General features: G+C 46.0%; 1 protein-coding gene and 1 long non-coding RNA gene across 2 annotated transcripts; one reads left to right on the plus strand and one right to left on the minus strand.

Annotated features, from left to right (window-relative positions):
* Positions 1-20,114: 20,114 nt before the first annotated feature.
* On the minus strand, positions 20,115-23,388 carry LOC123104236 (uncharacterized). The gene is made up of 5 exons (XM_044526002.1): positions 23,204-23,388; positions 21,964-22,197; positions 21,417-21,565; positions 20,886-21,022; positions 20,115-20,552 (listed from the first exon to the last, which is right to left on the minus strand). The coding sequence occupies exons 1-5, from the start codon at positions 23,350-23,352 to the stop codon at positions 20,385-20,387; spliced, it is 837 nt and encodes a 278-aa protein (XP_044381937.1). The 5' UTR covers positions 23,353-23,388; the 3' UTR covers positions 20,115-20,384.
* Positions 23,389-23,569: 181 nt separating this feature from the next.
* On the plus strand, positions 23,570-27,173 carry LOC123104237 (uncharacterized). Its single transcript, XR_006450203.1, has 3 exons — positions 23,570-23,741; positions 25,205-25,454; positions 25,898-27,173. It is a non-coding gene; the product is annotated as an uncharacterized lncRNA (long non-coding RNA).
* Positions 27,174-27,940: the final 767 nt, after the last annotated feature.

A 27,940-nucleotide genomic window follows, 5' to 3' on the forward strand; every position in this document is an offset into this window, starting at 1 on the left:
CGTTTGGTAGCACACAAAATGTTCCTTCGGTAAACGGGAGTTGCATAATCTCATAGTCATAGGAACATGTATAAGTCATGAAGAAAGCAATAGCAACAAACTAAACGATCAAGTGCTAAGCTAACGAAATGGGTCAAGTCAATCACATCATTCTCCTAATGATGTGATCCCGTTAATCAAATGACAACTCATGTCTATGGTTAGGAAACATAACCATCTTTGGTCAACAAGCTAGTCAAGTAGAGGCATACTAGTGACACTATGTTTGTCTATGTATTCACACATGTATTATGTTTCCGGTTAATACAATTCTAGCATGAATAATAAACATTTATCATGATATAAGGAAACAAATAATAACTTTATTATTGCCTCTAGGGCATATTTCCTTCAGTCTCCCACTTGCACTAGAGTCAATAATCTACATTACACAGTAATGATTCTAACACCCATGGAGCCTTGGTGTTGATCATGGTTTGCTCGTGGAAGAGGCTTAGTCAGCGGGTCTGCAACATTCAGATCCGTATGTATCTTGCAAATTTTTATGTTTACCACTTGGACTAAATCCCGAATGGAATTGAAGCAGCTCTTGATGTGCTTGGTTCTCTTGTGAAATCTAGATTCCTTTGCCAAGGAAATTGCACCAGTATTGTCACAAAAGATTTTCATTGGACCCGATGCACCAGGTATGACACCTAGATCGGATATGAACTCCTTCATCCAGACTCCTTCATTTGCTGCTTCCGAAGAAGCTATGTACTCTGCTTCACATGTAGATCCCGCCATGATGCTTTGTTTAGAACTGCACCAACTGACAGCTCCACCGTTCAGTAAAAACACGTATCCGGTTTGCGATTTAGAATCGTCCGGATCAGTGTCAAAGCTTGCATCAACATAACCATTTACGATGAGATCTTTGTCACCTCCATATACGAGAAACATATCCTTAGTCCTTTTCAGGTATTTCAGGATGTTCTTGACCGCTGTCCAATGATCCACTCCTGGATTACTTTGGTACCTCCCTGCTAGACTTATAGCAAGGCACACATCAGGTCTGGTACACAACATTGCATACATGATAGAGCCTATGGCTGAAGCATAGGGAACATCTTTCATTTTCTCTCTATCTTCTGCGGTGGTCGGACATTGAGTCTTACTCAACTTCACACCTTGTAACACAGGCAAGAACCCTTTCTTTGCTTGATCCATTTTGAACTTCTTCAAAACCTTGTCAAGGTATGTGCTTTGTGAAAGTCCAATTAAGCGTCTTGATCTATCTCTATAGATCTTAATGCCCAATATGTAAGCAGCTTCACCGAGGTCTTTCATTGAAAAACTCTTATTCAAGTATCCCTTTATGCTATCCAGAAATTCTATATCATTTCCAATCAATAATATGTCATCCACATAAAATATCAGAAATGCTACAGAGCTCCCACTCACTTTCTTGTAAATACAGGCTTCTCCAAAAGTCTGTACAAAACCAAATGCTTTGATCACACTATCAAAGCGTTTATTCCAACTCCGAGAGGCTTTCACCAGTCCATAAATGGATCGCTAGAGCTTGCACACTTTGTTAGCTCCCTTTGGATCGACAAAACCTTCTGGTTGCATCATATACAACTCTTCTTCCAGAAATCCATTCAGGAATGTAATTTTGACATCCATTTGCCAAATTTCATAATCATAAAATGCTGCAATTGCTGACATGATTCGGACAAACTTAAGCATCGCTACGGGTGAGAAGGTCTCATCGTAGTCAATCCCTTGAACTTGTCGAAAACCTTTTGCAACAAGTCGAGCTTTATAGACAGTAACATTACCGTCAGCGTCAGTCTTCTTCTTGAAGATCCATTTATTCTCAATTGCTTGCCGATCAACTGGCAAGTCAACCAAAGTCCACACTTTTTTCTCATACATGGATCCCATCTCAGATTTCATGGCTTCTAGCCATTTTGTGGAATCTGGGCTCACCATCGCTTCTTCATAGTTCGTAGGTTCATCATGATGTAGTAGCATGACTTCCAGAACAGGATTACCATACCATTCTGGTGCGGATCTTACTCTGGTTGATCTACGAGGTTCGGTAGTAACTTGATCTGAAGTTTCATGATCAATATCATTAGCTTCCTCACTAATTGGTGTAGGTGTCACAGAAACCGGTTTCTGTGATGTACTACTTTCCAATAAGGGAGTAGGTACAGTTACCTCATCAAGTTCTACTTTTCTCCCACTCACTTCTTTTGAGAGAAACTCCTTCTCTAGAAAAACTCCGAATTTAGCAACAAAAGTATTGCCTTCGGATCTGTGATAGAAGGTGTACCCAACAGTCTCCTTTGGATATCCTATGAAGACACATTTCTCCGATTTGGGTTCGAGCTTATCAGGTTGAAGCTTTTTCACATAAGCATCGCAGCCCCAAACTTTTAGAAACGACAACTTTGGTTTCTTGCCAAACCACAGTTCATAATGCGTCGTCTCAACGGATTTCGATGGTGTCCTATTTAACGTGAATGCAACCGTCTCTAAAGCATAACCCCAAAACGATAACGGTAAATCAGTAAGAGACATCATAGATCACACCATATCTAATAAAGTATGATTACGACGTTCGGACACACCATTACGCTGTGGTGTTCCGGGTGGCGTGAGTTGCGAAACTATTCTGCATTGTTTCAAATGTAGACCAAACTCGTAACTCAAATATTCTCCTCCACGATCAGATCGTAGAAACTTTATTTTCTTGTTACGATGATTTTCAACTTCACTCTGAAATTCTTTGAACTTTTCAAATGTTTCAGACTTATGTTTCATTAAGTAGATATACCCATATCTGCTTAAATCATCTGTGAAGGTGAGAAAATAACGATATCCGCCACGAGCCTCAACATTCATTGGACAACATACATCTGTATGTATGATTTCCAACAAATCTGTTGCTCTCTCCATAGTACCGGAGAATGGCGTTTTAGTCGTCTTACCCATGAGGCACGGTTCGCAAGTACCAAGTGATTCATAATCAAGTGGTTCCAAAAGTCCATCAGTATGGAGTTTCTTCATGCGCTTTACACCGATATGACCTAAACGGCAGTGCCACAAATAAGTTGCACTATCATTATCAACTCTGCATCTTTTGATTTCAACATTATGAATATGTGTATCACTACTATCGAGATTCATCAAAAATAGACCACTCTTCAAGGGTGCATGACCATAAAAGATATTACTCATATAAATAGAACAACCATTATTCTCTGATTTAAATGAATAACCGTCTCGCATCAAACAAGATCCAGATATAATGTTCATGCTCAACGCTGGCACCAAATAACAATTATTTAGGTCTAATACTAATCCCGAAGGTAGATGTAGAGGTATCGTGTCGACTGCGATCACATCGACTTTGGAACCATTTCCCACGTGCATCGTCACCTCGTCCTTCGCCAGTGTTCGCTTAATCCGTAGTCCCCGTTTCGAGTTGCAAATATTAGCAACAGAACCAGTATCAAATACCCAGGTGCTACTGCGAGCTCTAGTAAGGTACACATCAATAACATGTATATCACATATACCTTTGTTCACTTTGCCATCCTTCTTATCCGCCAAATACTTGGGGCAGTTCCGCTTCCAGTGGCCAGTCTGCTTGTAGTAGAAGCACTCAGTCTCAGGCTTAGGTCCAGACTTGGGTTTCTTCTCCTGAGCAGCAACTTGTTTGTTGTTCTTCTTGAAGTTCCCTTTCTTCTTCCCTTTGCCCTTTTTCTTGAAACTGGTGGTCTTATTGACCATTAACACTTGATGCTCCTTCTTGATTTCTACCTCCGCGGCTTTTAGCATTGCGAAGAGCTCAGGAATAGTCTTACTCATCCCTTGCATATTATAGTTCATCACGAAGCTTTTGTAGCTTGGTGGCAGTGATTGAAGAACTCTGTCAATGACACTATCAACAGGAAGATTAACCCCCAGTTGAGTCAAGTGATTATGATACCCAGACATTTTGAGTATATGTTCACTGACAGAACTATTCTCCTCCATTTTGCAGCTATAGAACTTATTAGAGACTTCATATCTCTCAATCCGGGCATTTGTTTGAAATATTAACTTCAACTCCTGGAGCATCTCATATGCTCCATGACGTTCAAAACGTCGTTGAAGACCCGGTTCTAAGCCGTAAAGCATGGCACACTGAACTATCGAGTAGTCATCAGCTTTGCTCTGCCAGACGTTCATAACATCTGGTGTTGCTCCTACAGTAGGCTTGGTACTTAGCGGTGCTTCCAGGACATAATTCTTCTGTGCAGCAATGAGGATAATCCTCAAGTTACGGACCCAGTCCGTGTAATTGCTACCATCATCTTTCAACTTTGTTTTCTCAAGGAACACATTAAAATTCAACGGAACAACAACACGAGCCATCTATCTACAATCAAACATAGACAAGCAAGATACTAGCAGGTACTAAGTTCATGATAAATTTAAGTTCAATTAATCATATTACTTAAGAACTCCCACTTAGAAAGATATCCCTCTAATCCTCTAAGTGATCACGTGATCCAAATCAACTAAACCATGTTCGATCATCACGTGAGATGGAGTAGTATCAATGGTGAACATCAATATGTTGATCATATCTACTATATGATTCACGCTCGACCTTTCGGTCTCCGTATTCCGAGGCCATATCTTTTATATGCTAGGCTCGTCAAGTTAAACCTGAGTATTCCGCGTGTGCAACTGTTTTGCACCCGTTGTATTTGAACGTAGAGCCTATCACACCCGATCATCACGTGGTGTCTCAGCACGAAGAACTTTCGCAACGGTGCATACTCAGGTAGAACACTTATACTTTGATAATTTAGTGAGGGTTCATCTTATAATGCTACCATCAATCAAAGCAAGATAAGATGCATAAAAGATAAACATCACATGCAATCAATATAAGTGATATGATATGGCCATCATCATCTTGTGCTTGTGATCTCCATCTTCGAAGCACCGTCATGATCACCATCATCACCGGCGTGACACCTTGATCACCATCGTAGCATCGTTGTTGTCTCGCCAATCTTATGCTTCCACGACTATCGCTACCGCTTAGTGATAAAGTAAAGCATTACAGCGCAATTGCATTGCATACAATAAAGCGACAACCATATGGCTCCTGCCAGTTGCCGATAACTCGGTTACAAAACATGATCATCTCATACAATAAAATTTAGCATCATGTCTTGACCATATCACATCACAACATGCCCTGCAAAAACAAGTTAGACGTCCTCTACTTTGTTGTTGCAAGTTTTACGTGGCTGCTACGGGCTTTAGCAAGAACCGTTCTTACCTACACATCAAAACCACAACGATAGTTTGTCAAGTTGGTGTTGTTTTAACCTTCGCAAGGACCGGGCTTAGCCACACTTGGTTCAACTAAAGTTGGAGAAACTGACACCCGCCAGCCACTTGTGTGCAAAGCACGTCGGTAGAACCAGTCTCGCGTAAGCGTACGCGTAATGTCGGTCCGGGCCGCTTCATCCAACAATATCGCTGAACCAAAGTATGACATGCTGGTAAGCAGTATGACTTATATCGCCCACAACTCACTTGTATTCTACTCGTGCACAACATCAACGCATAAAACCTGGCTCGGATGCCACTGTTGGGGAACGTAGTAATTTCAAGAAATTTCCTACGCACACGCAGGATCATGGTGATGCATAGCAACGAGAGGGGAGAGTGTTGTCTACGTACCCTCGTAGACCGGAAGCGGAAGCGTTAGCACAACGCGGTTGATGTAGTCGTACGTCTTCACGGCCCGGCCGATCAAGCAACGAAACTACGGCACCTCCGAGTTCTAGCACACGTTCAGCTCGATGACGATCCCCGGACTCCGATCCAGCAGAATGTCGGGCAAGAGTTCCGTCAGCACGACGGCGTGGTGACGATCTTGATGTTATACTGTCGCAGGGCTTCGCCTAAGCACCGCTACAATATTATCGAGGATTATTGTAGAGGAGGGCACCGCACACGGCTAATAGATCTCAAGGATCAATTGTTGTGTCTAGAGGTGCCCCCTGCCCCCGTATATAAAGGAGCAAGGGGGAGGGGCGGCCGGCCAGGAGGAGGCGCGCCAGGGAGGAGTCCTACTCCTACCGGGAGTAGGACTCCTTCCTTTCCTTGTCCAACTAGGAGAGGGGGAAGGAAGGGAGAGAGGAGAGAAAGGAAAGGGGGGCCGCCCCTCCCTCCTTGTCCAATTCGGACTAGAGGGGGAGGGGGCGCACAGCCTGCCCTAGCCGCCCCTCCTCTACTCCACTTTGGGCCCATGAGGCCCATTAACCCCCCCCCCCCCGGGGGGGTTCCGGTAACCCCCGGTACTCCGTTATATCTGATAACTCCCGAAACCATTCCTGTGTCCGAACATAGTCGTCCAATATATCAATCTTTATGTCTCGACTATTTCGAGACTCCTCGTTATGTCCGTGATCACATCCGGAACTCCGAACAACCTTCGGTACATCAAAATATATAAACTCATAATGAAACTGTCATCGTAACGTTAAGCGTGCGGACCCTACGGGTTCGAGAACAATGTAGACATGACCGAGACAAGTGAGGGAGTCCTGGATTAGGGGGTTCGGGTAGCCGGACTATACCTTCAGCCGGACTCCTGGACTATGAAGATACAAGATTGAAGACTTCGTCCTGTGTCCGGATGGTACTTTCCTTGGCGTGGAAGGCAAGCTTGGCGATGCGGATATTCAAGATCTCCTACCATTGTAACCGACTCTGTGTAACCCTAACCCTATCCGGTGTCTATATAAACTGGAGGGTTGTAGTCCGTAGGACATCAACTCCATATACAACAATCATACCATAGGCTAGCTTCTAGGGTTTAGCCTCCTTGATCTCGTGGTAGATCTACTCTTGTACTACCCATATCATCAATATTAATCAAGCAGGAGTAGGGTATCACCTCCATCGAGAAGGCCCGAACCTGGGTAAAAACATCGTGTCCCTTGTCTCCTGTTACCATCCGGCCTTGACACACAGTTCGGGACCCCCTACCCGAGATCCGCCGGTTTTGACACCGACATTGGTGCTTTCATTGAGAGTTCCTCTGTGCCGTCGCAATCAGGAAGGATGCCTCCTCCCGTCTTTAAAGACGGCGCCGTTGCTAAGGGAGCCTTGGCTGTCGGCCAAACTCTCCGGCTAGGTGGTTTCCTCATGACCGCCTGTTCGGCTCTTGCGCCGACGGTGACCTCTCGGGTCATCAAAAGCAACCTACACGTCAGCTCGGAGCTCGTCGAGCAGCTAGATCCAATGGAGCTCTCTTCCGTAAACGAGCTCTTGGATCGCATCGCCGCCCTGGGGGTCGCTACGGATTACGACCAGGTTGGGCTTAAACCCGATCTAAGAGAAATTAACTCTCCCCAAGTCACCCACCACGTTGCCGTGGTAGAGGCGCAGTGCGGCGACCCTTCATCTATTTTAAGGACTAGCTACGTCCGAATTCCCGACCCCTCCAAGCCGGATACCCGCGGAGGGGAGGATGTAACTCAAGACCTGAGCTTAGGATCAGGCAACGGGCTAGATTCATTGGACAACATCCAAGAATCCGAACTTCAGAGTTCGGAAACTCTTCGGCCTCCGAATCTTGGATTGGGTGAGGTTTCAGATTCAACGACACCCGCCCACCCGAACATAAGCGATCTCTCCCAAATCAGGCAGAGGCCCGAGGAAACAGTACATCATTACTGGGCCAGATTCCTCCTGGTTATGAACAGGATAAAGGATTGCCGCGAGGGAGACGCAATCTCAATTTTCTGCAGTAATTGCACGGACGAGGGAATCCTTAACGCCGTAAGTCGTCGTGATATTACACGCTTCGCTGACTTGGCATCCATAGTACAAAAATACTGTGCGATGGAAAGCGCCTGGAAAACCGAAATAAAATTTTGGGATAATCCGGCCTTGAATAGTAATCCCGTCCGAACTAAGAGGGTGCATCATCATAGGACACCCGGGATAAACACCAAAAAGCCAAAACCCTCTACAGGGCATGGAACCGTACTGGAAAGGTGGCTTGATGGACCCTGTAGAATTCACAGTACAGAGGACGCCACACCAACTCACAGCCTTAGAGCATGTTGGATACTCCGGCAGGTGGCCAAAATTGGCGAGGACCTCTTAATTCTGGAGGCCGCAGAAAGCCAGCCCGAGGACACCAGTACCGTTCTCACAGTCTTCGAGACTTTCGCATCAAACAATATGCGAAAAAGAACACTCCGCAGCCTCGCCGAAGTCTATCAAGTTGCAACAATAAATCCATGGAGCGACACTGCTATTACCTTCAACGCAAGTGATGAACCTAGATTCCGAACAGCCCGAGCACCAGCCGCATTGGACGGCTTTCGCCTCACCAAGGTGCTCATGGATGGAGGCAGCGGACTGAACCTCATTTATGAGGAAACCCTTCAAAAAATGGAAATAGACTGGAACCGCATCGAGCGAAGCAGCACAACCTTTAGAGGAATAATCCCCAGTCGGGAAGCGCGCTGCACAGGAAAAATCACACTAGATGTGGTGTTCGGCACGCCGGATAATTACAGGTCCGAAGAAGTCACGTTTCAGGTGGCCCCGTTCAAAAGCGGATATCACGCTTTACTAGGGCGGGAAGCATTCACAATCTTCCAAGCAATACCCCATTACGGGTACATGAAGCTTAAGATGCCCGGGCCGAACGGAATTATCACTCTAGCTAGTGATCCGGACATAGCACTCCGCGCCGAAAACAAGACGGCCGCATTAGCCCTTGAGGCACTATCCGAAGCCTTAGCGGCCGAGGAACTGACTGCGCTGCGCTCCACGGTTAACAGGGATGATGTGATACTCGACAAGAGATCCAAATCCACATCCTTCAAGCCAGCTGACGAAATAGTCAAATTCCAGGTCCATCCAACGGACCCCAATAAAACAGCTTCCATCGGGGCACGACTGAACCCTGATGTAGACGCCGCACTGCGAGAGTTCCTACGAGAGAACTGGGACATTTTCGCCTGGCACCCTTCAGACATGCCAGGGATCCCACGCAGGCTGGCCGAACACAGCTTAAATATCCTAAAAGGATTCAAACCTGTCAAACAAGCCCTTCGGCGTTTTTCCGAACCCAAGAGACAGGCTATGGGAGAGGAGCTAGCCAAGCTATTGGAGGCCGGATTCATTAGAGACATAAAACATCCGGACTGGCTAGCAAACCTGGTGATGGTACCAAAGAAGGACAAATCCTGGCGCCTGTGTGTCGATTTTAAAGACCTTAACAAGGCTTGCCCAAAGGATCCCTTCCCCCTCCCCCGTATCGATCAAATTATCGATGCCACCGCAGGACACGATTCGTTGTGTTTCCTCGACGCATACTCCGGTTACCATCAAATCAAGATGGCAGAATCAGACCAAGCCGCAACAGCATTCATCACACCATACGGCCCATTCTGCTTCAACACAATGCCCTTCGGGCTGAAAAACGCCGGCGCAACATATCAGCGCATGATCCAGACATGTCTGGCAAACCAGATCGGCAAAACAGTGGAGGCGTATGTGGATGATGTGGTCGTCAAATCAAGACATGTCGAATCTCTAGTAGACGACTTGAGGCTTACATTCGATAACCTCCGAAAATATGACATCAAGCTCAACCCGGAAAAATGCGTCTTCGGCGTTCCAGCCGGAAAGCTCTTGGGCTTCATTGTATCCGGTAGAGGAATTGAAGCAAATCCAGCCAAGATCCGAGCTTTGTCACAATTGGATATCCCAAAGGACCTCAAACAAATACAAAAATTAACCGGATGCGTGGCGGCTTTAAGCCGCTTCATCTCCCGCTTGGGAGAAAAGGCACTACCCCTCTATCGCCTCCTTCGGCGCACCGAACACTTCGAGTGGACGGATGCCGCCACGGCCGGACTTGATGAAATAAAAGCCATATTGGCAACAAACCCAGTCCTGGCCGCGCCGAACACCGGCGAACCAATGTTATTGTACATTGCAGCAACACATCAAGTTGTCAGCGCAGTGCTCGTTGTCGAGCGGGAAACGGATGGACACAAATTCCCCCTTCAAAGGCCGGTCTACTACGTGTCCACTGTCCTCACTCCATGCAAATCACGGTACCCGCATTATCAAAAGATTGCATACGCGGTATTCATGGCATCCCGGAAGCTACGACACTACTTTCAAGAGTGTTCCATAACAGTAGCCTCGGAAGTACCACTCAACGATATTATCAACAACCGCGATGCAACGGGCCGGATTGCAAAATGGGCCATCGAGCTTCTCCCGTTCGATATAACCTATAAGCCACGGCGAGCTATTAAATCGCAAGTTTTGGCCGACTTCGTCGCAGAATGGACGGAGGCCGAGCTCCCTAAAGAGTACGGCACATATTCAAACTGGATTATGCATTTCGACGGCTCCAAAATGTTGGCCGGACTGGGGGCTGGCGTCGTCCTGACGTCCCCCACAGGAGACACAGTCCAATATGTGCTCCAGATCATGTACACGGATTCCAACAATGCAGCCGAATATGAGGCCCTCCTACATGGTCTCCGGATAGCAGTATCCATGGGTATCCAGCGCCTAGAGGTACGCGGGGATTCAAACCTCGCGATATCCCAAATAAATGGAGACTTCGACGCCAAGGACCCAAAAATGGCAGCTTACCGCAACGCCGTCCTAAAAATGTCAGCTCGGTTCGAAGGGCTGGAGTTTCACCATATAGCCCGAGAAAACAATCAAGCAGCGGACGTCCTGGCACGCATCGGAGCAAAACGCGATGCAGTCCCCCCCAACATCTTTTTGGAAAGATTGTTCAAGCCATCCGTAGCATGGGAGGGGGAACCCGCAAATAACAGCCCGGACCCAGCCGCACCACTCGACGCCGAACAATCTGACACAATTGGAGGCTCTGCCAATGAAATTACACCTTCAGCCCACGTAATAATGGCGGTTATCGCCCCGTGGACAGAACCATTCCTAGCCTACCTTACTAGGCAGGAACTCCCGGAGGACCAAAACGAGGCCCGCTGCATAGTGCGGCGATCTAAAGCCTATAGAGTCCATGAGGGAGAGCTTTATAAGAAAAGCACTACCGGAGTCCTTCAAAGGTGCATCTCCGAAGAGGAAGGGCGGAACCTTCTGGCTGAAATTCATGCCGGACTCGGTGGTCACCACGCCGCTGCTCGGTCCCTTGTTAGCAAGGCTTTCCGTACAGGCTTTTATTGGCCGACGGCCCGGGCAGACGCTCAGGACCTAGTCCAACGATGCGCTGGTTGCCAACTTTTTGCCAACCAAAGCCATATGCCACCCACCGCACTCCAAACTATACCCATCACCTGGCCTTTTGCGGTCTGGGGGCTTGACATGGTCGGACCCCTTAAAGGTGGGACCGATAGGAAAAAATACTTACTGGTCATGGTGGATAAGTTCACCAAATGGATAGAAGCCAAGCCTGTTAAAACGGCCGAATCCGGACCTGTGATAGACTTCATATCCGGGGTTGTACACCGTTATGGCGTCCCCCACAGCATCATAACCGATAACGGTACAAACTTTACCGCCGACGAGGTAAAACTCTGGTGCAAAAACATGGGCATCAAGCTCGATTATGCTTCCGTCTATCACCCACAAACCAACGGCCAGGTCGAACGTGCAAATGGTCTTATCATGAGCGGCATTAAACCCAGACTGGTGCGGTCCCTCAAGGAATCTAACACGCACTGGGTAGAGGAGCTCGACTCCGTGCTATGGGGGCTGCGGACCACGCCAAATCGCACCACCGGATACACACCATTTTTTATGGTGTACGGCGCAGAGGCAGTTCTGCCCTGCGACATAATTCATGACTCACCTAGAGTGCGCATGTACGAAGAAAGAGAAGCCGAGCTCGATCGGCAGGACAACTTGGACGCCTTGGAGGAGGAGCGTGACGTGGCAAAAGCCCGTTCCGCATTTTATCAACAGCAGGCCCGAAGATATCAAAGCAGAGAAGTACGGGCCAAAAATTACAATGTTGGCGAACTAGTTCTACGCCTGCCGGATAAGAAAAAGGACAAACTCAAGCCCAAGTGGGAAGGTCCATTCATAATCGACCAAGTCCTGACTGGTGGGGCGTACCGCCTGCGAGATGCGTCGGATAACCGACTCGAGCCGAACCCGTGGAACGCCACCCGTCTCCGAAGATTCTATGCCTAGCGCCGGACTCTGTGTTCGTCTCCTTCCTCTGTCCATTTTTTGCATTTTTCTGTCTTACATTTCTCTCCTTCCCCTCTTTTCTTTTATAGCCCTTAAAGGCTCATCTAGTGACGCGCCACTCGCGCTCATTAAACCTGGGGGCTTCTTTAACAGAAGCTTATTTATACGGGCTTCACGCCCAACACATGCGTCAAACTTCCGCATGTACCTTTTTCTTCACCATTATATGCATCGATATGACTTAAGTTTTGGCCAAGCTGGGTTGCCTGGCTCCTGTGCTTACCCCTACGTTCCCGATTGTTCGGCTAGGCGGTAAAGGGAGCACCTCTGCGATTGTTACTGCCGGGTCAGCCGGATGTGTACCTCAGACTGGGTGAAGCCGAAAGCTAGCGTTCTTAAGGGAATATTCGGTCGGTGAAATAAAAGATGATCTTTTTACTCATTTTATGCGCCCCCAGATGCTTTTTTCTGCGTCTTTTCACGCAGTCCGGACATGCACTTTAGGGCATGCCTCCCAGCGAAAGGAACCCCTAACGGAACTATTCTCTCTGGAAGATGTTTCTTACTAACCATGTAATATAACATAACTAGTTGGGCACTTGTCTGATAAAGCACTAATGACCCCTACGCCTGGTCTCCACGCATACCCCGGTTCTTATATAACCGCTATGGTATTCGGACACACTCCGGACCGTCAGGTCCCGAGGTTGAAGCGAAAAGGTCGGCAACGACAAACGATCTACAATCCGGCTAGAAGGCATTACACATGTCAATTCAAAATTACATAGTCATTCTGACTGATTGTATTCCTCTTCTATACCATCTAACAGGCTGTCTAATTTACAGTCCTGCTGGGAATACTTCGCGGCCAACTCTACTTGGCCGTATACTAAGCTTACAGGGATCTCCTTCCCGTCAGGCCCCACTGGTCCGACCTCGGCCATGTGGTTTGGGTCAGACTTCGTAAAACGGGTCTTCACCATGGCCCAGGCCTCCCTAGCGCCTTGTCGGCAGGCCGATATCTTCCACAACCGGAAGCGCCGCCGAGCTCCCTTCAGCTTCTCCGCAAGCTCTCCAAGGCCCTCGGGCATGGAGTGGGCAGGCCATAAGGCTTGGGCAACGCTCGCATCGCCTGCCGAATTCGCTCGTGCAGTTGCAAGAGTTCGGGAAGAAGGTCACCCGTAGAACCGGGCATCTCCTCTGCAGGACGACCTGTGAGCATACCTACAGACATTACTCTGTTAGTCGACTTCCTCGCCGAACTCTTTTTTCAAAGTTCGTTCAAGCACTTACTAAATATGCCGCGTCGAAGCCGCTGATTCTCCTTCGTGGAGTCCGACAGCTGGCCACGAACATCTTTAAGTTCGACGTCCAGCTTGGTGTTGGCATCCTGAAGATCATTCTTCTCTCGCCTCACCTTTGTCAACGTACTCTCACCGGCCTTTAGCCGGCGTAAGAGTTGTTGCTTTTCCGGATCGAGTCCGGCGCCATCTGCAATATGATTTGTCAGATTTGCACCCACACCGCACAATACTAATCTTTCGAAGTGTATCTTACCTGAGGGGGTCTCTTTGGGCTCCCCTGCTGCGGCTAGTGCGGCCTCTAGTTGGGCCTTGCACTTTTCCAGCTCCTGGGACAGTACGGTATTCTTCTCTGTAAGAACCTGCATATTAAATGATCCTTAAATCAGTTGCTCTAACTGTTTCAAGTCTCGGGGGCTACTGGTATATATATATATATTTGACCAAAATTTTCTTACCCGTATGTCTTTTACATACTGCTCCGTGGCTCTGGCTAAACCATTTTGAGCGGCACGGAGGTACGCATCTCCCGAATTAAAGGCATCTAAAGCCTCTTGGGAGAAACAAGCGTCGCGTAGAACTGTTCGGCGATGCCTGTGGTTCATGGCACTCTCCACTTCAGAATTTGTGGCAGACAGCCTGTCCGCATCCTCTGTCGGAGGAGCGTCCGGTGCGCGCCTTGTGCTCGCCTCCGCTTCCTGGCCAGACGTTGGAGCCTGGCTGGTGGAGGCGCGATTGGCAACCTCTCCGGATGTAGTCCGGCGAGGTCTCTTCGTTCTGAAGATAGCACGAACGTTAATATGCCCTGACAGAATAACACCAGGGAAACAGAGGGTGCGCTATACCTTTGTGCCGGCATCTCAGTCCGGACTACATTCCTTTTTGCCCCACGGGGCCCTGCGGCCCCTCGTTGGCTAGCCGCCGCAGGTTCGGCCTCCCGCCTCGGAAATCTCCCCTGCAAAACACGGTTGTCGTCAGAAACACTGGAATACGTGAGAATGGAATCTCTCTCAAGGGAATGAGACTCCGGTTTCTGTCACCTGGGAGGCCGGGATTAACCCTGGGTAATCAGCCGTAATGGCTACCAAGGTATTGTCCTTGCTTAGCTGATGGAACACCCCGTCGATAAGCTCCACCGATATGTCCGGATCCTCTTCGGAGTCCGGATCGAGGGACCGTTCTGGGTCCTCGGGCTGTGGAGGGCGGCTGTTTATATCCTTTACCTCCTGTCGCAGTTCCTGCATTGAAGTCGTTAGACTACATATCTAACCGTGGGAGTATAAAACAAACGGGCAAGCGCAATTGTTCACTTACCCAACTTGGAGGATCGTACATAGTAAATCCGGCCTGCGGGTTGACGCGGAGGAATTCCTCCTTTTCTCCCTTGTACAAAGAGGATAAGATCTTTACTAGGGCGGCGGCTGAGGCCGGCCCCTTACGACCGTAACGGGTGGCGTCATCCTCCCCGTTGAAATCCCACATGGGGTGGCCTCTATATTGAAGCGGCTGCACCCCCCGCATAATGCATGCGGCCATGACTCCAATCATGGTTAGTCCGGAATGAGCCAACAGTCTTATCCGGCCCATCAGGTAAAGGACGTCTCTGTCGCTTTCTCTCTGAGAGCTCCGCGGACGCCAGCTCAAGCGTTTCTTCAATGGAGCACTGTTGAACTCAGGGAGACCGACCCGGATAGGGTCCGGTAGCGGGACGTCATCTATGTAAAACCATTCCGAAGGCCAGTCCTCGGACGCCTTCTTTGGGGTTCCGGATAGGTATCCGGTCCCGGCGATGCGCCATACTTCGGCTCCGCCCACTTGGTATATAGACCCCTCTTGAGAACGGGGCACCAGGCAGAATAACCTCTTCCACAGCGCGAAATGAGCCTCAACGCCTAAAAATAGCTCGCAAAGGGCGACGAAACCCGCAATATGTAATACGGAGGCGGGCGTGAGATTGTGCAGCTGGAGGCCGTAGAACTCCAGAAGCCCGCGGAGAAATGGATGAATTGGAAATCCCAGTCCCCTTATTAGATAGGGGACGAGGCACACCCGCTCTCCTTTAGAAGGATTGGGGGTGCTCTCCGCTTGTTTTCCGCCATTGTAGGTGGCGAGACCGGCTCGGACCGGGACCATGTATGCCTGAGGGAGAAATCCCTTGGCCTGAAGCGACACTAACTCGCTATGCGGGATGGTGCAACTCTCCCAGTCCCCGGGTTTGGGACCGGAGGGGCGAGGGGAGGAGCTGCGACGGCTGGTCATGTTGGAATGGACCTTTGCTGGAAGCGCTCTGATGATAACTCGCGGAGAGGAGAAGATGCGGTTTGGACCTAAATCCCCATCCCGTTAAATAGGCGGCTCGTTTATACGGCTAGGGGTGTGGATGTAAAAACGCCCCGGCTTTTCGCATTCGTTTGACACGTGGAAGACGGCCATTATTGGGCGTGGAAGCCGAGGAGCACTACATTACAAAAATCGGACATTATTCCTACAGGTACACAGGATTTGGAGAAGAACCCGCCTTGCAATGCCGAACAATCTGCGTGCCGGACTCGTCGTCATTGAAGCCTGGTTCGGGGGCTACTGAGGGAGTCCTGGATTAGGGGGCTTTCGGGTAGCCGGACTATACCTTCAGCCGGACTCCTGGACTATGAAGATACAAGATTGAAGACTTCGTCCCGTGTCCGGATGGGACTTTCCTTGGCGTGGAAGGCAAGCTTGGCGATGCGGATATTCAAGATCTCCTACCATTGTAACCGACTCTGTGTAACCCTAACCCTATCCGGTGTCTATATAAACCGGAGGGTTGTAGTCCGTAGGACATCAACTCCATATACAACAATCATACCATAGGCTAGCTTCTAGAGTTTAGCCTCCTTGATCTCGTGGTAGATCTACTCTTGTACTACCCATATCATCAATATCAATCAAGCAGGAGTAGGGTATTACCTCCATCGAGAGGGCCTGAACCTGGGTAAAAACATCGTGTCCCTTGTCTCCTGTTACCATCCGACCTTGACGCACAGTTCGGGACCCCCTACCCGAGATCCGCCAGTTTTGACACCGACAACAAGTCTCCGGTCAATAACCAATAGCGGAACCTGGATGCTCATATTGGTTCCTACATATTCTACTAAGATCTTTTATCGGTCAGACCGCATAACAACATACGTTGTTCCCTTTGTCATCGGTATGTTACTTGCCCGAGATTTGATCGTCGGTATCTCAATACCTAGTTCAATCTCGTTACCGGCAAGTCTCTTTACTCGTTCCGTAATACATCATCCCGCAACTAACTTATTAGTTGCAATGCTTGCAAGGCTTATGTGATGTGCATTACCGAGAGGGCCCAGAGATACCTCTCCGACAATCGGAGTGACAAATCCTAATCTCGAAATACGCCAACCCAACAAGTACCTTCGGAGACACCTATAGAGCACCTTTATAATCACCCAGTTACGTTGTGACGTTTGGTAGCACACAAAGTGTTCCTCCGGTAAACGGGAGTTGCATAATCTCATAGTCATAGGAACATGTATAAGTCATGAAGAAAGCAATAGCAACAAACTAAACGATCAAGTGCTAAGCTAACGAAATGGGTCAAGTCAATCACATCATTCTCCTAATGATGTGATCCCGTTAATCAAATGACAACTCATGTCTATGGTTAGGAAACATAACCATCTTTGATCAACGAGCTAGTCAAGTAGAGGCATACTAGTGACACTATGTTTGTCTATGTACTCACACATGTATTATGTTTCCGGTTAATACAATTCTAGCACGAATAATAAACATTTATCATGATATAAGGAAATAAATAATAACTTTATTATTGCCTCTAGGGCATATTTCCTTCAGGCGCCGCCCCCCTCCTAGTCCAATTCGGACCAGAGGGGGAGGGGCGCGCGGCCTGCCCTGGCAGCCCCTCCTCTCTTTCCTCTAAGGCCCATAAGGCCCATTAAACTCCCCGGGGGGTTCCGGTAACCCCCCGGTACTCCGGTATATGCCCGAACTTCGCTCGGAACCCTTCCGATGTCCAAACATAGTCGTCCAATATATCGATCTTTATGTCTCGACCATTTCGAGACTCCTCGTCATGTCCGTGATCAAATCCGGGACTCCGAACTACCTTCGGTACATCAAAACACATAAACTCATAATACCGATCGTCACCAAATGTTAAGCGTGCGGACCCTACGGGTTCGAGAACTATGTAGACATGACCGAGACATGTCTCTGGTCAATAACCAACAGCAGAACCTGGATGATCATATTGGTTCCTACATATTCTACGAAGATCTTTATCGGTCAAACCGCATAACGATATACGTTGTTCCCTTTGTCATCGGTATGTTACTTGCCCGATATTTGATCGTCGGTATCTCAATACCTAGTTCAATCTTGTTACTAGCAAGTCTATTTACTCGTTCCGTAATGCTACATCCCGTAACTAACTCATTAGCTACATTGCTTGCAAGGCTTATAGTGATGTACATTACCGAGCGGTCCCAGAGATACCTATCCAACAATCGGAGTGACAAATCCTAATCTTGATCCATGCCAACTCAACAAACACCATCGGAGACACCTGTAGAGCACCTTTATAATCACCTAGTTACGTTGTGACGTTTGGTAGCATACAAAGTGTTCCTCCAGTATTCGGGAGTTGCATGATCTCATAGTCATAAGAACATGTATAGTTATGGAGAAAGCAATAGCAACAAACTAAACGATCATCGTGCTAAGCTAACGGATGGGTCAAGTCAATCATATCATTCTCTAATGATGTGATCCCGTTAATCAAATGACAACTCATGTCTATGGTTAGGAAACATAACCATCATTGATTTAACGAGCTAGTCAAGTAGAGGCAAACTAGTGACACTTTGTTTGTCTATGTATTCACACATGTACTAAGTTTCTGGTTAATACAATTCTAGCATGAACAATAAACATTTATCATGATATAAGGAAATATAAATAGCAAATTTATTATTGCCTCTAGGGCATATTTCCTTCATGCGGACCCTACGGGTTCAAGAATGATGTAGACATGACCGAGATGCTTCTCTGGTGAATAACCAATAGCAGGACCTGGATGCCCATATTGGTTCCTACATATTCTATGAAAATCTTTATCGGTCAAACCTTTATGACAACATACGTAGTTCCCTTTGTCTGTTGGTATGCTACTTGCCCGAGATTCGGTCGTGGGTATCTCCATACCTAGTTCAATCTCGTTACTAGCAAGTCTATTTACTCGTCCCGTAATACACCATCTTGTAACTAACTCCTTAGTCACTTTGCTTGTAAGCTTCTTATGATGTTGTATTACCGAGAGGGCCCAGAGATACCTCTTCGTCATACGGAGTGACAAATCCCAATCTTGATTCATGCCAACTCAACAGACACCTTCGGAGATACCTGTAGAGCACATTTATGATCACCCAATTACGAAGTTATGTTTGATAGCACACAAGGTATTCCTCTGGTATCCGGAAGTTGCATGATCTCATGGTCGAAGAAATATGTATTTGACATTTAAGAAAGCAGTAGCAATAAACTGAACGATCATATGCTAAGCTAACGGATGGGTCTTGTCCATCACATCGGTCTCCTAATGATGTGACCCCGTTATCAAATGACAACTCATGTCTATGGTCAGGAAACCTTAACCATCTTTTGATCAACGAGCTAGTCTAGTAGAGGCTTACTAGGGACTTGGTATTTTCTTAAGTATTCGCACATGTATTTAAGTTTCCGATCAATACAATTATAGCATGAATAATAAACCTTTATCATGATTAAGGAAATATAATAATAACCACTTTATTATTGCCTATAGGGCATATTTCCAACAGATACGACGGTTGGCCTTCGCCTCCGCCTTAGACTGGAGGGAATCAAGGGTTGACTGCTGCTTCGCCTACAGATCCGCGGCCCTCGCATCCACCTCGTCCTCCTCCTGCTCCATGTCCTCCTCGTCCTCCTCAGGATCCACCACGTCCGGAGGTAGCACCGCGGTGACGTGGGCTTTGTAGCTTTCCCGGGTCTGCTCAAGGAGCTGCAGCGGGCACTCCGATGTTACATAAGGGTAGCTTCTGACCCGTCGGCATGGTGGCATGGCTACTTGATTGTGGTGGCAGACTGCTAGCAACCGGCAAGTGAAATGTTGAGTTGGACGGCAATTTAAAAGTGGTGGCGATGGAGGGGAGAGGAGGAAATGTGGATGTATAGGGTTTTGGTGCCAGCGTCCGCCTAAAGTAGCCGAGCTAGGGGCCTTGCGCGGCGCCCCGACACGCGACGTCATCGGTCCATCGAAGGAGATAAGTTTTGTACCGCCGAGTTTCAGAGTGTTTTCCCAGGAGAGCCGCACATCAATCCGACGTGGCGCCCGCGCCTGAACCAAACCTCCCCATATCCACCCCAGATTTAAGCTGAATGCGAGAGGGTACCGGTCAAGCCGGGTGTTTGAGGCACCCTTCTGGGCCGCTTTTTTTTACCGGTCCGTGACCAGGACGTCCGCCCGATCGTTTGAGGGGGGTTTGAGGCGCCCTGCCATAGATGCTCTTAATACCCTGAACCAATCACCAAACTAGCTCCTACTGGGTATATTATGCTGAATCCAACCGATGTTTCTCAAAGAACTTTCAAGAACGCAGATACACTTTTTGCAATCAAACAATCGCATATATTTTGGCGTTCTTGAAATTGTCGGTCAAGTCACCAAACATATAAATGTCATCCCAGTGGAATTGCCATTCTTTGGCATCCACTTTTTCACTCGGGGAAGTATAGCAGCTACATCTAAGATATTGTACAACTCACAATAAGAACAACAGCTGTGTGCTAATGTCCAAGCCATGAAGAAGGTACTGGCTGAAACCTAGACTTGGCACCCGCTAGCGCCTCATGGTAATCTCCCCCGCTGAAACAGTCACGGAAGTCGGTGAACAGCTTGTCAAACACCCTCCACAGTACTTTATACGACCTCGAATATGGAAATGGAAGGAAAAACTGCAAATGGAACATGAAACACTCATATCAGCAAGTACTGTACTCTGCATACCCAAGATTCAATCGGAAGTTATGTATATTTACCCAGGCATTGATGAAAATGCAGCCAGATAATTTCATGAGTTTTTTTTTCCGGAATTTGGGGTATTTACTTGCATTCAAAGAAATGGATGTTCTACTGGCACATGAAAGTAAGTATACTTTTTTTCGAGGAAATATACTTTCTATTTGCTGCTCTGAGAATTAACAAACATAAGTATACTTTTTTTCGAGGAAATATACTTTCTATTTGCTGCTCTGAGAATTAACAAACATATTCAGAAGAGTTCTTACATCTCCTTCTTGCGCTAGGTGTTTTAAGAGCATGAATGTCTGCTGGTTTTCTTCCAAATTGTCAATGACTGCAATCCATATATTTGAAGCAAGTTCATGGGCCTTTTCTCCTGTCCTACCACAAGCAATGAACTGATCTGTACAGAAGATGAGAAGGAGCAATCTTTTAGTATATGGGAGGTATCAGCAATCCTCAGTGTGAAGCAATACATGAATCTTATAGTATATGAAAACATGATTCTTTTACTCGTACAGAGGAACGCTACATAGTTTTCCAAGCTTTCAACTTGATGCAGCCGAGAATTCCAAGTAAAGTTTCCTTTCAACAGTATAGTATCCAATATTTGTTCTTCATAAAGCCATACAGGTATTACCATCCCAATTCTCCCATATATGACATGATTTAGTTGCCCGACATTTAGTTCTAGTATCTTCGGAAAATGTTAATGACCTCCAGAACTAAAATATGTTGGCACTGAAGCTAGTAAAAAAACTTTATGCTTGGACTGACATTTTAAACACACAACTCACCAATGATGGTGCCATGAAGTATGCTGGATGGAGGAATGGCAACACGCTCAAGCTGTTCTTTTAAATAGAGATATGTGTGACCAACAAGCTCGTCAATCTCCCCACCAGATGGTACAAGGTTCTCGCTGACATAAAGTGCTTGGAATCTTCTGTAAATGATTCATTTCATATTTTTAATTGGATTTTGAAATGCTGGATGGCACAAAAGAGAGCTACACTTCCATGGCTTTGATATAATGACCTAGTGAGTATGTATACGAGAAACAAATTATTTGCCCTTCTTCAGACATAGTTCAGTTCAAAGTGAAATGTTTAGAGTATATCCAACAACAATGTTGTTTACAAGATGCAGTAATATAAGACTAAATTGATACTGGATGCACTGTAGTAAGTGAGACTTCTATTTTATTTTTACATTTTCCAAACTGATACAAGATACAAGCAATCAATCATACTGCAGGTATAGTAGGAAGTGACAATCTTTTTTATTCTTCAAAAACATCATATGATGGAGAAGACAGGACAATATCAGACTTTGGAAGCTCACCTCCTAGCAGAGCCTCTGGGAATTGGCCCAGGCCAGCGTTTCCGGAAACCAGCGGATGGCCATTTCCTTGCAATAGCGGTTTGCCACAAGTATTCTCCTCGGAACATGCTTGCCCAGTGCTTGCTGACACATGATATTTGGACCCACTCGTGGGTTGGTAACCGAGTCAATATTTCTACAAGGAGATGTTCAGGGAGACTACCAATTGGTCCATCACCTCTGTCCATCATAAGGCTATCAAACAGAAAACCAAAAGACTAAGTGTTTCTGTTTCCATTGTCAGTCCAGCAACAAGAAATACTAATCCCTCCGATCCATAATAATTGTTGTGGTTTTATTTCAATGGGAGTAATAACCACATAGTTTTGGAACAAGAGAATGATTTTAAAGACCAGAACAGAGAGAATTGTGATAAAGTGCCCCAAAACGTGCATAAACAAACACCAGCAACAAAATTGTGCTTCTCATGAGTAGTAATACAATAACTCACTGCTAAATTCCAATGTACCATCACCCGCAAAAAAATAAATTCCAATGTACCATAAATATATAAATTGTTAAAGACTATGGAATCTGAGAAACACAATATTCTCCACAGATACAGAGCGCAACAAAGTTAGTAGCTGTGTATTCTATTTGACACGAAAACAGAAATGTTTCAGATCAACGGCAGACAGAGGAATATGCAATTAGTTGTGAAACCCCTTCGCTAAAATTGTCATCTGTATATGAGAGACAAAGTAGTGCACAAGCACTACCAGTACTAACGAACAAAGCAGACACACCAAAGAATAAATAATCTTTTGCACCATCAATCAATCTCGAAAGGGTTCAGAATTGTCTGAGTGCTACTAGGTTATATACACTCACCAACAGGAGAAGACTACATGGGCTAGCCAAGAAGATCATCTTGGTCAGTCAGTCGGTCATACGGCAAAAGAAGGCCGATCAAGAATCAGCCGTCCCCATGATGAACTGGAGAGCATTAATTTGGTGGATGAAAGCAAACGACCGACCGACCAACCAACAAGAACACCAACAGCTTATCTTGCACAGAAACTGATACTCTACAACCGAAGCGGCAACCGTGCCAAGATTCACCCACACACGGATCAGAAAAAAAAATGTCGAGAGCATCTTTCCTAGGTTCCTATTTTCCTAACCGAAGCAGAGCTAGCACGCCGGCCAGAAATACAAGAAACCGAGCCCGAGATTCGGCAGGAAGCGCGGTATCACGCACCGGAGCGGGGAGGAGGCCGGGAGGGGGGCGTGGCTCCTCGGGGTCTCCCGGCTCCAGGGGACCTCCGGACCCCGGAGAGGAACGGGCGGAGGGGGAAATGTCGCCGAGTCGGGTGGAGGAGGGGGACGAAAAAGAGGAGCGAAGGACATGGACGGCTCAGCTTTAGCCGCCTCCTCGTGTGCCTTTGCTGGGGGACGCGTAGCTCCACGTTTCCTTCGCAGGTTCCACGCTCTGTGTGCTTCCCTGGGGGCGCGTAGCGTAGCGTGTCGGCACCGCCCGAGGTGCGGTCCGTCCGTCGGGCATGGCCCGTTCGCCCGTTGGAGGCCCATACAGTGAGAGGAGAGGACACGGACGCCTGAGCCCAGCCCAAGCGAGCGCAGGCGCTCAAAACTAAAGCCGCATGATCCTCAATTTTTTTAATTTTTTTTAAAGCCGCATCCCCGAAACGCATCGGCCCCTCGTCCTCTGCTGCCGCCGGAGATCAGGAGGAGGGGGAGGAAGGGAGACCAGTGCGCGGCGGAGCTGGGCGTTCACTCAGGTAACACGGCGACATCTTTTAGTCCTGCATCACCCAGCGACTAGGAATCCCACCAGTTTATATACGTTGGCCTCGGCAGATTCATCTAGGGTTAGAGGGGCGCAGGTATAGGGGGGAGCTTTCCCCCGGGGGACAGGGAGGTAGAGCGGGGAGAGGCTATGCCTCGCCGGAGAAGCCGGGGCATTAAAAATAAGAGATTGAAAATTAAAATAGTACTCCCTCTATTCCAAAATAGATGACCCAACTTTGTACTAACTTTGTATTAAAATTGAGTCATCTATTTTAGAACGGAGGGAGTACTTACTCAGCTGACATTTCTTTTATCCAGTGAAGGTCACTTATGTAACTCGCCATGATAAAGATACATAACCGTGAGTTAGCTGTAGTGGGACGGTACTAATAAAACGACAAATTTAACACATCTCAGTGGCTCGCGTCAGTTGGTGAAACTAAATGTGAGAGTATCTTCTTCAAATTTGTAGCCCGTAAGTTGGTAAATAAAATTATCAGGGATTTATGATTGATGGTAATCTTTACTGAAGATGGGTTTACAAGCACAGCAGCAGCGAGTTTCTTCCAGACAATGATCTCAACTGGATACATATGCACAATTACGAATATTTGTTAATGTAAGTGTACATCATACCAATGCAGATTAAGCTACTCGTGATGTCTAGAAAGCCCACCATAACTCAGTTTGTGCTTACTTCCTGTGTAACTGTGTAAATGTTAAAATCTGCTGTCAGACTCGTCTAACCTTTAACATCTTCCTGAATGAGATAAAAACTTAACATCAAGATTTTTAAACTTTTAATGGTCTTCAGTCTTTTCTGCCATTAAGACACAATGGAGTTTTAGAAGTTGGATTAGATGAGATTTTCAACATAAAGAGTACAAACTAGTGGATAAGCAGATAAAATGGCATGATGTACTCCCTCCGTTCTACTTCCTCCATTCCTAAATATAAGTCTTTTTAGACATTTCAAATGGAATACAACATACGGATGTATGTAGACATATTTTAGAGTGTAGATTCACTCATTTTGCTCCGTATGTAGTCACTTGGTGGAATCTCTAGAAAGACTTATATTTGGGGACGGAGGGAGTAAATTATAAGATGTTTTGGATATTTCAATATGGACTACATACGGACTGAAATGAGTGAACAAACACACTAAAATGCATCTATATACATCCGAATCAGAATTGTTTTTGAACATCTTATAATTAGGACGAGGGAGCAGCGACCTTCTATTTTGTGTCTTTATTAGTCAAATTCTTGATCAGGGGTCAGATTTTAGTGCATATGCATTCCAGATCGTTTGCTCCATCAGGGATAACCATAGATTAAGGCAGATGCATGTTGGTTACTGAGAGACCCAGAGGAGCAACTTCTGAATCTTAAATATGCCAAAAGTACATTCAACATTTAAATAATTGTGTTTACCTTTTGATTATCACAGGGTGGGTACAGACTGGTCCTTCTGATCCGTGATGATAACTCAAGGTTGGGCAGCGGCGGCTGTGGTAGCAAATGGTGGTGGTGGTAGACGGGGAGATGAGAAGAAGGCGGCTCCAGGGTGCGACTTGGAGGCATTGCGCAAGTGCCTGGAAGAGAACAAGGGTGATGGCGCCAAGTGCCAGGCTCACATTGACGCCTTCCGATCCTCATGTTCTGTCAGCCCCACCAACACCTCCGACTACCGTCCCACCGTATGATCTTCCACTTCTTCGCTCCCAATCAAAAAAAAAATTCACCAACTTTTACCCATGGATATATTAAGTAAATTCTTCCTACCATGTCTGCAATTCTGGTTAATTTAAATGATCATATAGTTTGATAGGGCCTTATCTGATCCGCTATTTTAAACAAATGAAATTTTGTTCAAGTTGAAAGGCAAAGACAGATTATCTGAAACTTGATGTAGAGCATGACAGTGTTAGGTTAGTCATCACTCCGAGGTCTTCTAGACAAACGGAGCAGCTGCTTTGGAGAGACATTAGTACAGAATAAATCCGATAAACATATACGGAGTAGTATACATATGGACAAAGAAACCATGTCATCTGTAACTTCTAAACACTTTCTCTGAACCGGTTGGTAGAGTTACAAGGGCAATTATAGGACTGAAACATGTGCTATTTTGTTGGTGCAGGTACAAAAGGAGACCTGAAACACTGGTGTCTTTGCTGGGGTGGTTTTACAAGAAACCTTGTGGAATAATTAGGATGAGGTGCGACTGTGCAAATGCTCATGTGCAAGATAGGATAATTAGGACTTAGACTAGCAGTTTTTTTTTGAGAAAATTATACTTTTCATCCCTCAATTCTTCGCGAAGTTTAGATTTGGTCCCTCAACTCCAAAACCGGACAACTTGCATCCTTAACTACTGAAATCGGACAAAATTCATCCCTGGTCACGGTTTTGACCGGTTTTGGTGCTGTCACACCCCGCTTTTGACCGTGCCGACTCAAATTCGTCTACCTTTTCCAATTCCGCTTAATGTTTTCAAATTCGGGTACTTTTTCCAAATCCGCGCACTTTTTCCAAGTTCACGTACTTTTTTAAATCCACGTGCGTTTTTAAAGTTCATGTGGTTTTTTCAAATTCATGTATTTTTTTAAAATTGACGTACTTATTCATATTCGCGTACATTTTTTTGGATTTGAAAGTTTTATGCAAACTTGAAAACGTACGTGGATTCGAATTTCTTTTATGCAAATTAGAAAGAAGTGTGGATTTGAATAATTATGTCAACTAGAAACAAGTATCTGAATTTCAAACAAAGTTCATGGATTGGAAAAGGAACATGGATTTGAAAAAAATACACGAACTTTAAAAAGTATGCGGATTTGAAACAAGTTCGTGAATTTAAAAAACACTTCATGGATTTGAAAAAAACACTTGAATTTGATAAAATTACACGAACTTGAAAGAATACACTGATTTGAAAAAAGTACGCAAATTAAAAAAATCATGGATTTGAAAAAAGTACACAAATTTCAAAATAGTTCAAGGATTTGAAAAAGGTATGTTTATTTTTGAAAAAAATGTGCGACCTTGAAAAAACTATGTGGATTTGAAAAGAGTATGTGAATTTAAAAAAATTCACGGATATGAAAAAATTATGCGAAAATTTGAGTCAACACCGGTCAAAACCAGGGTTAGTCAGCACCAAAACCAGTCAAAATCAAGACCAGGGACGAACCTTGTCCGATTTCGTTAGTTGGGGGTGCAAGTTGTCCGGTTTCAGAGTTAAGGGACCAAATCTAGACTTCACCATTTTCCTCGGTGAGTCACTTGGAACGGGCTGTGCTAGGCTACTTCACAATTTGGAGTCTCAAAAGCTTGGCCTAGTTTCGTCTGGTGTTTTGGATAATATGCACCTGATTCAAAGATGTTGTAAGGTGCATAAGTTTTGTTTTTTTTTCCTTCTTCCACTTTTACTTGGGGATTTGGTTAATAAATAAAATGGTTCAGCGACTTGTACTTGCAACTATAATACTACCGAGACTCGTCTCGGTGAATAAGTTATTCGCGTGGTTTTAATTGCAACACCTTTTACTTGCAACACGGGGAGTTGGTTGTTCTTGCCTCACCCTGTTGAGTTTCCAGGTTTGCAGGAGGACAAGAAGCAAATGAGTAGGATATCATCGACTTATCATATACTCCCTCCGTCCCAAAATTCTTGTCTTGGGACGGGGTAGTATATAATAAAATCCTACTAGTTGCACGGTTTAGTAAGTAGTTAGCAGATGAACTAGAACAATCTGAAAGCCCCAAATTTGAATCACTATCTTATTTTTCTCAACTGCAGTATTTAGTAGTTTTTCCAAAAGGAGACCCAAATCAGTTAGGGAAAATGAAACGAAGTACAGAATTTTTCCTATTGTGAACACACACTCCCATATATACAAGTAAATTACAAATCAGGAAGCTCTTCCAGAAGGTGAGTATGTATTTTTTTTCGTAAAACATAAGGTTTTTTTAACACAGTACAGATACATACTCCACCTCTGCTCCCACTGAACGTACATAACCCTTGAAATAAATTGAGAAAAGTACGACTACTAATGCCAAATCTAGGACTTGAACCCTGGTGGATTGGTTTCATCATAAGGAACCTAACCATCCGAGTTACGCTAAGGGCATGTACAATGCATAGCCTCAAGGTGATGCCTCGCATGCCATGTAGGAT

Source organism: Triticum aestivum, chromosome 5A, assembly GCF_018294505.1.
Source record: "Triticum aestivum cultivar Chinese Spring chromosome 5A, IWGSC CS RefSeq v2.1, whole genome shotgun sequence".
NCBI classification, from domain to species: domain Eukaryota; kingdom Viridiplantae; phylum Streptophyta; class Magnoliopsida; order Poales; family Poaceae; genus Triticum; species Triticum aestivum.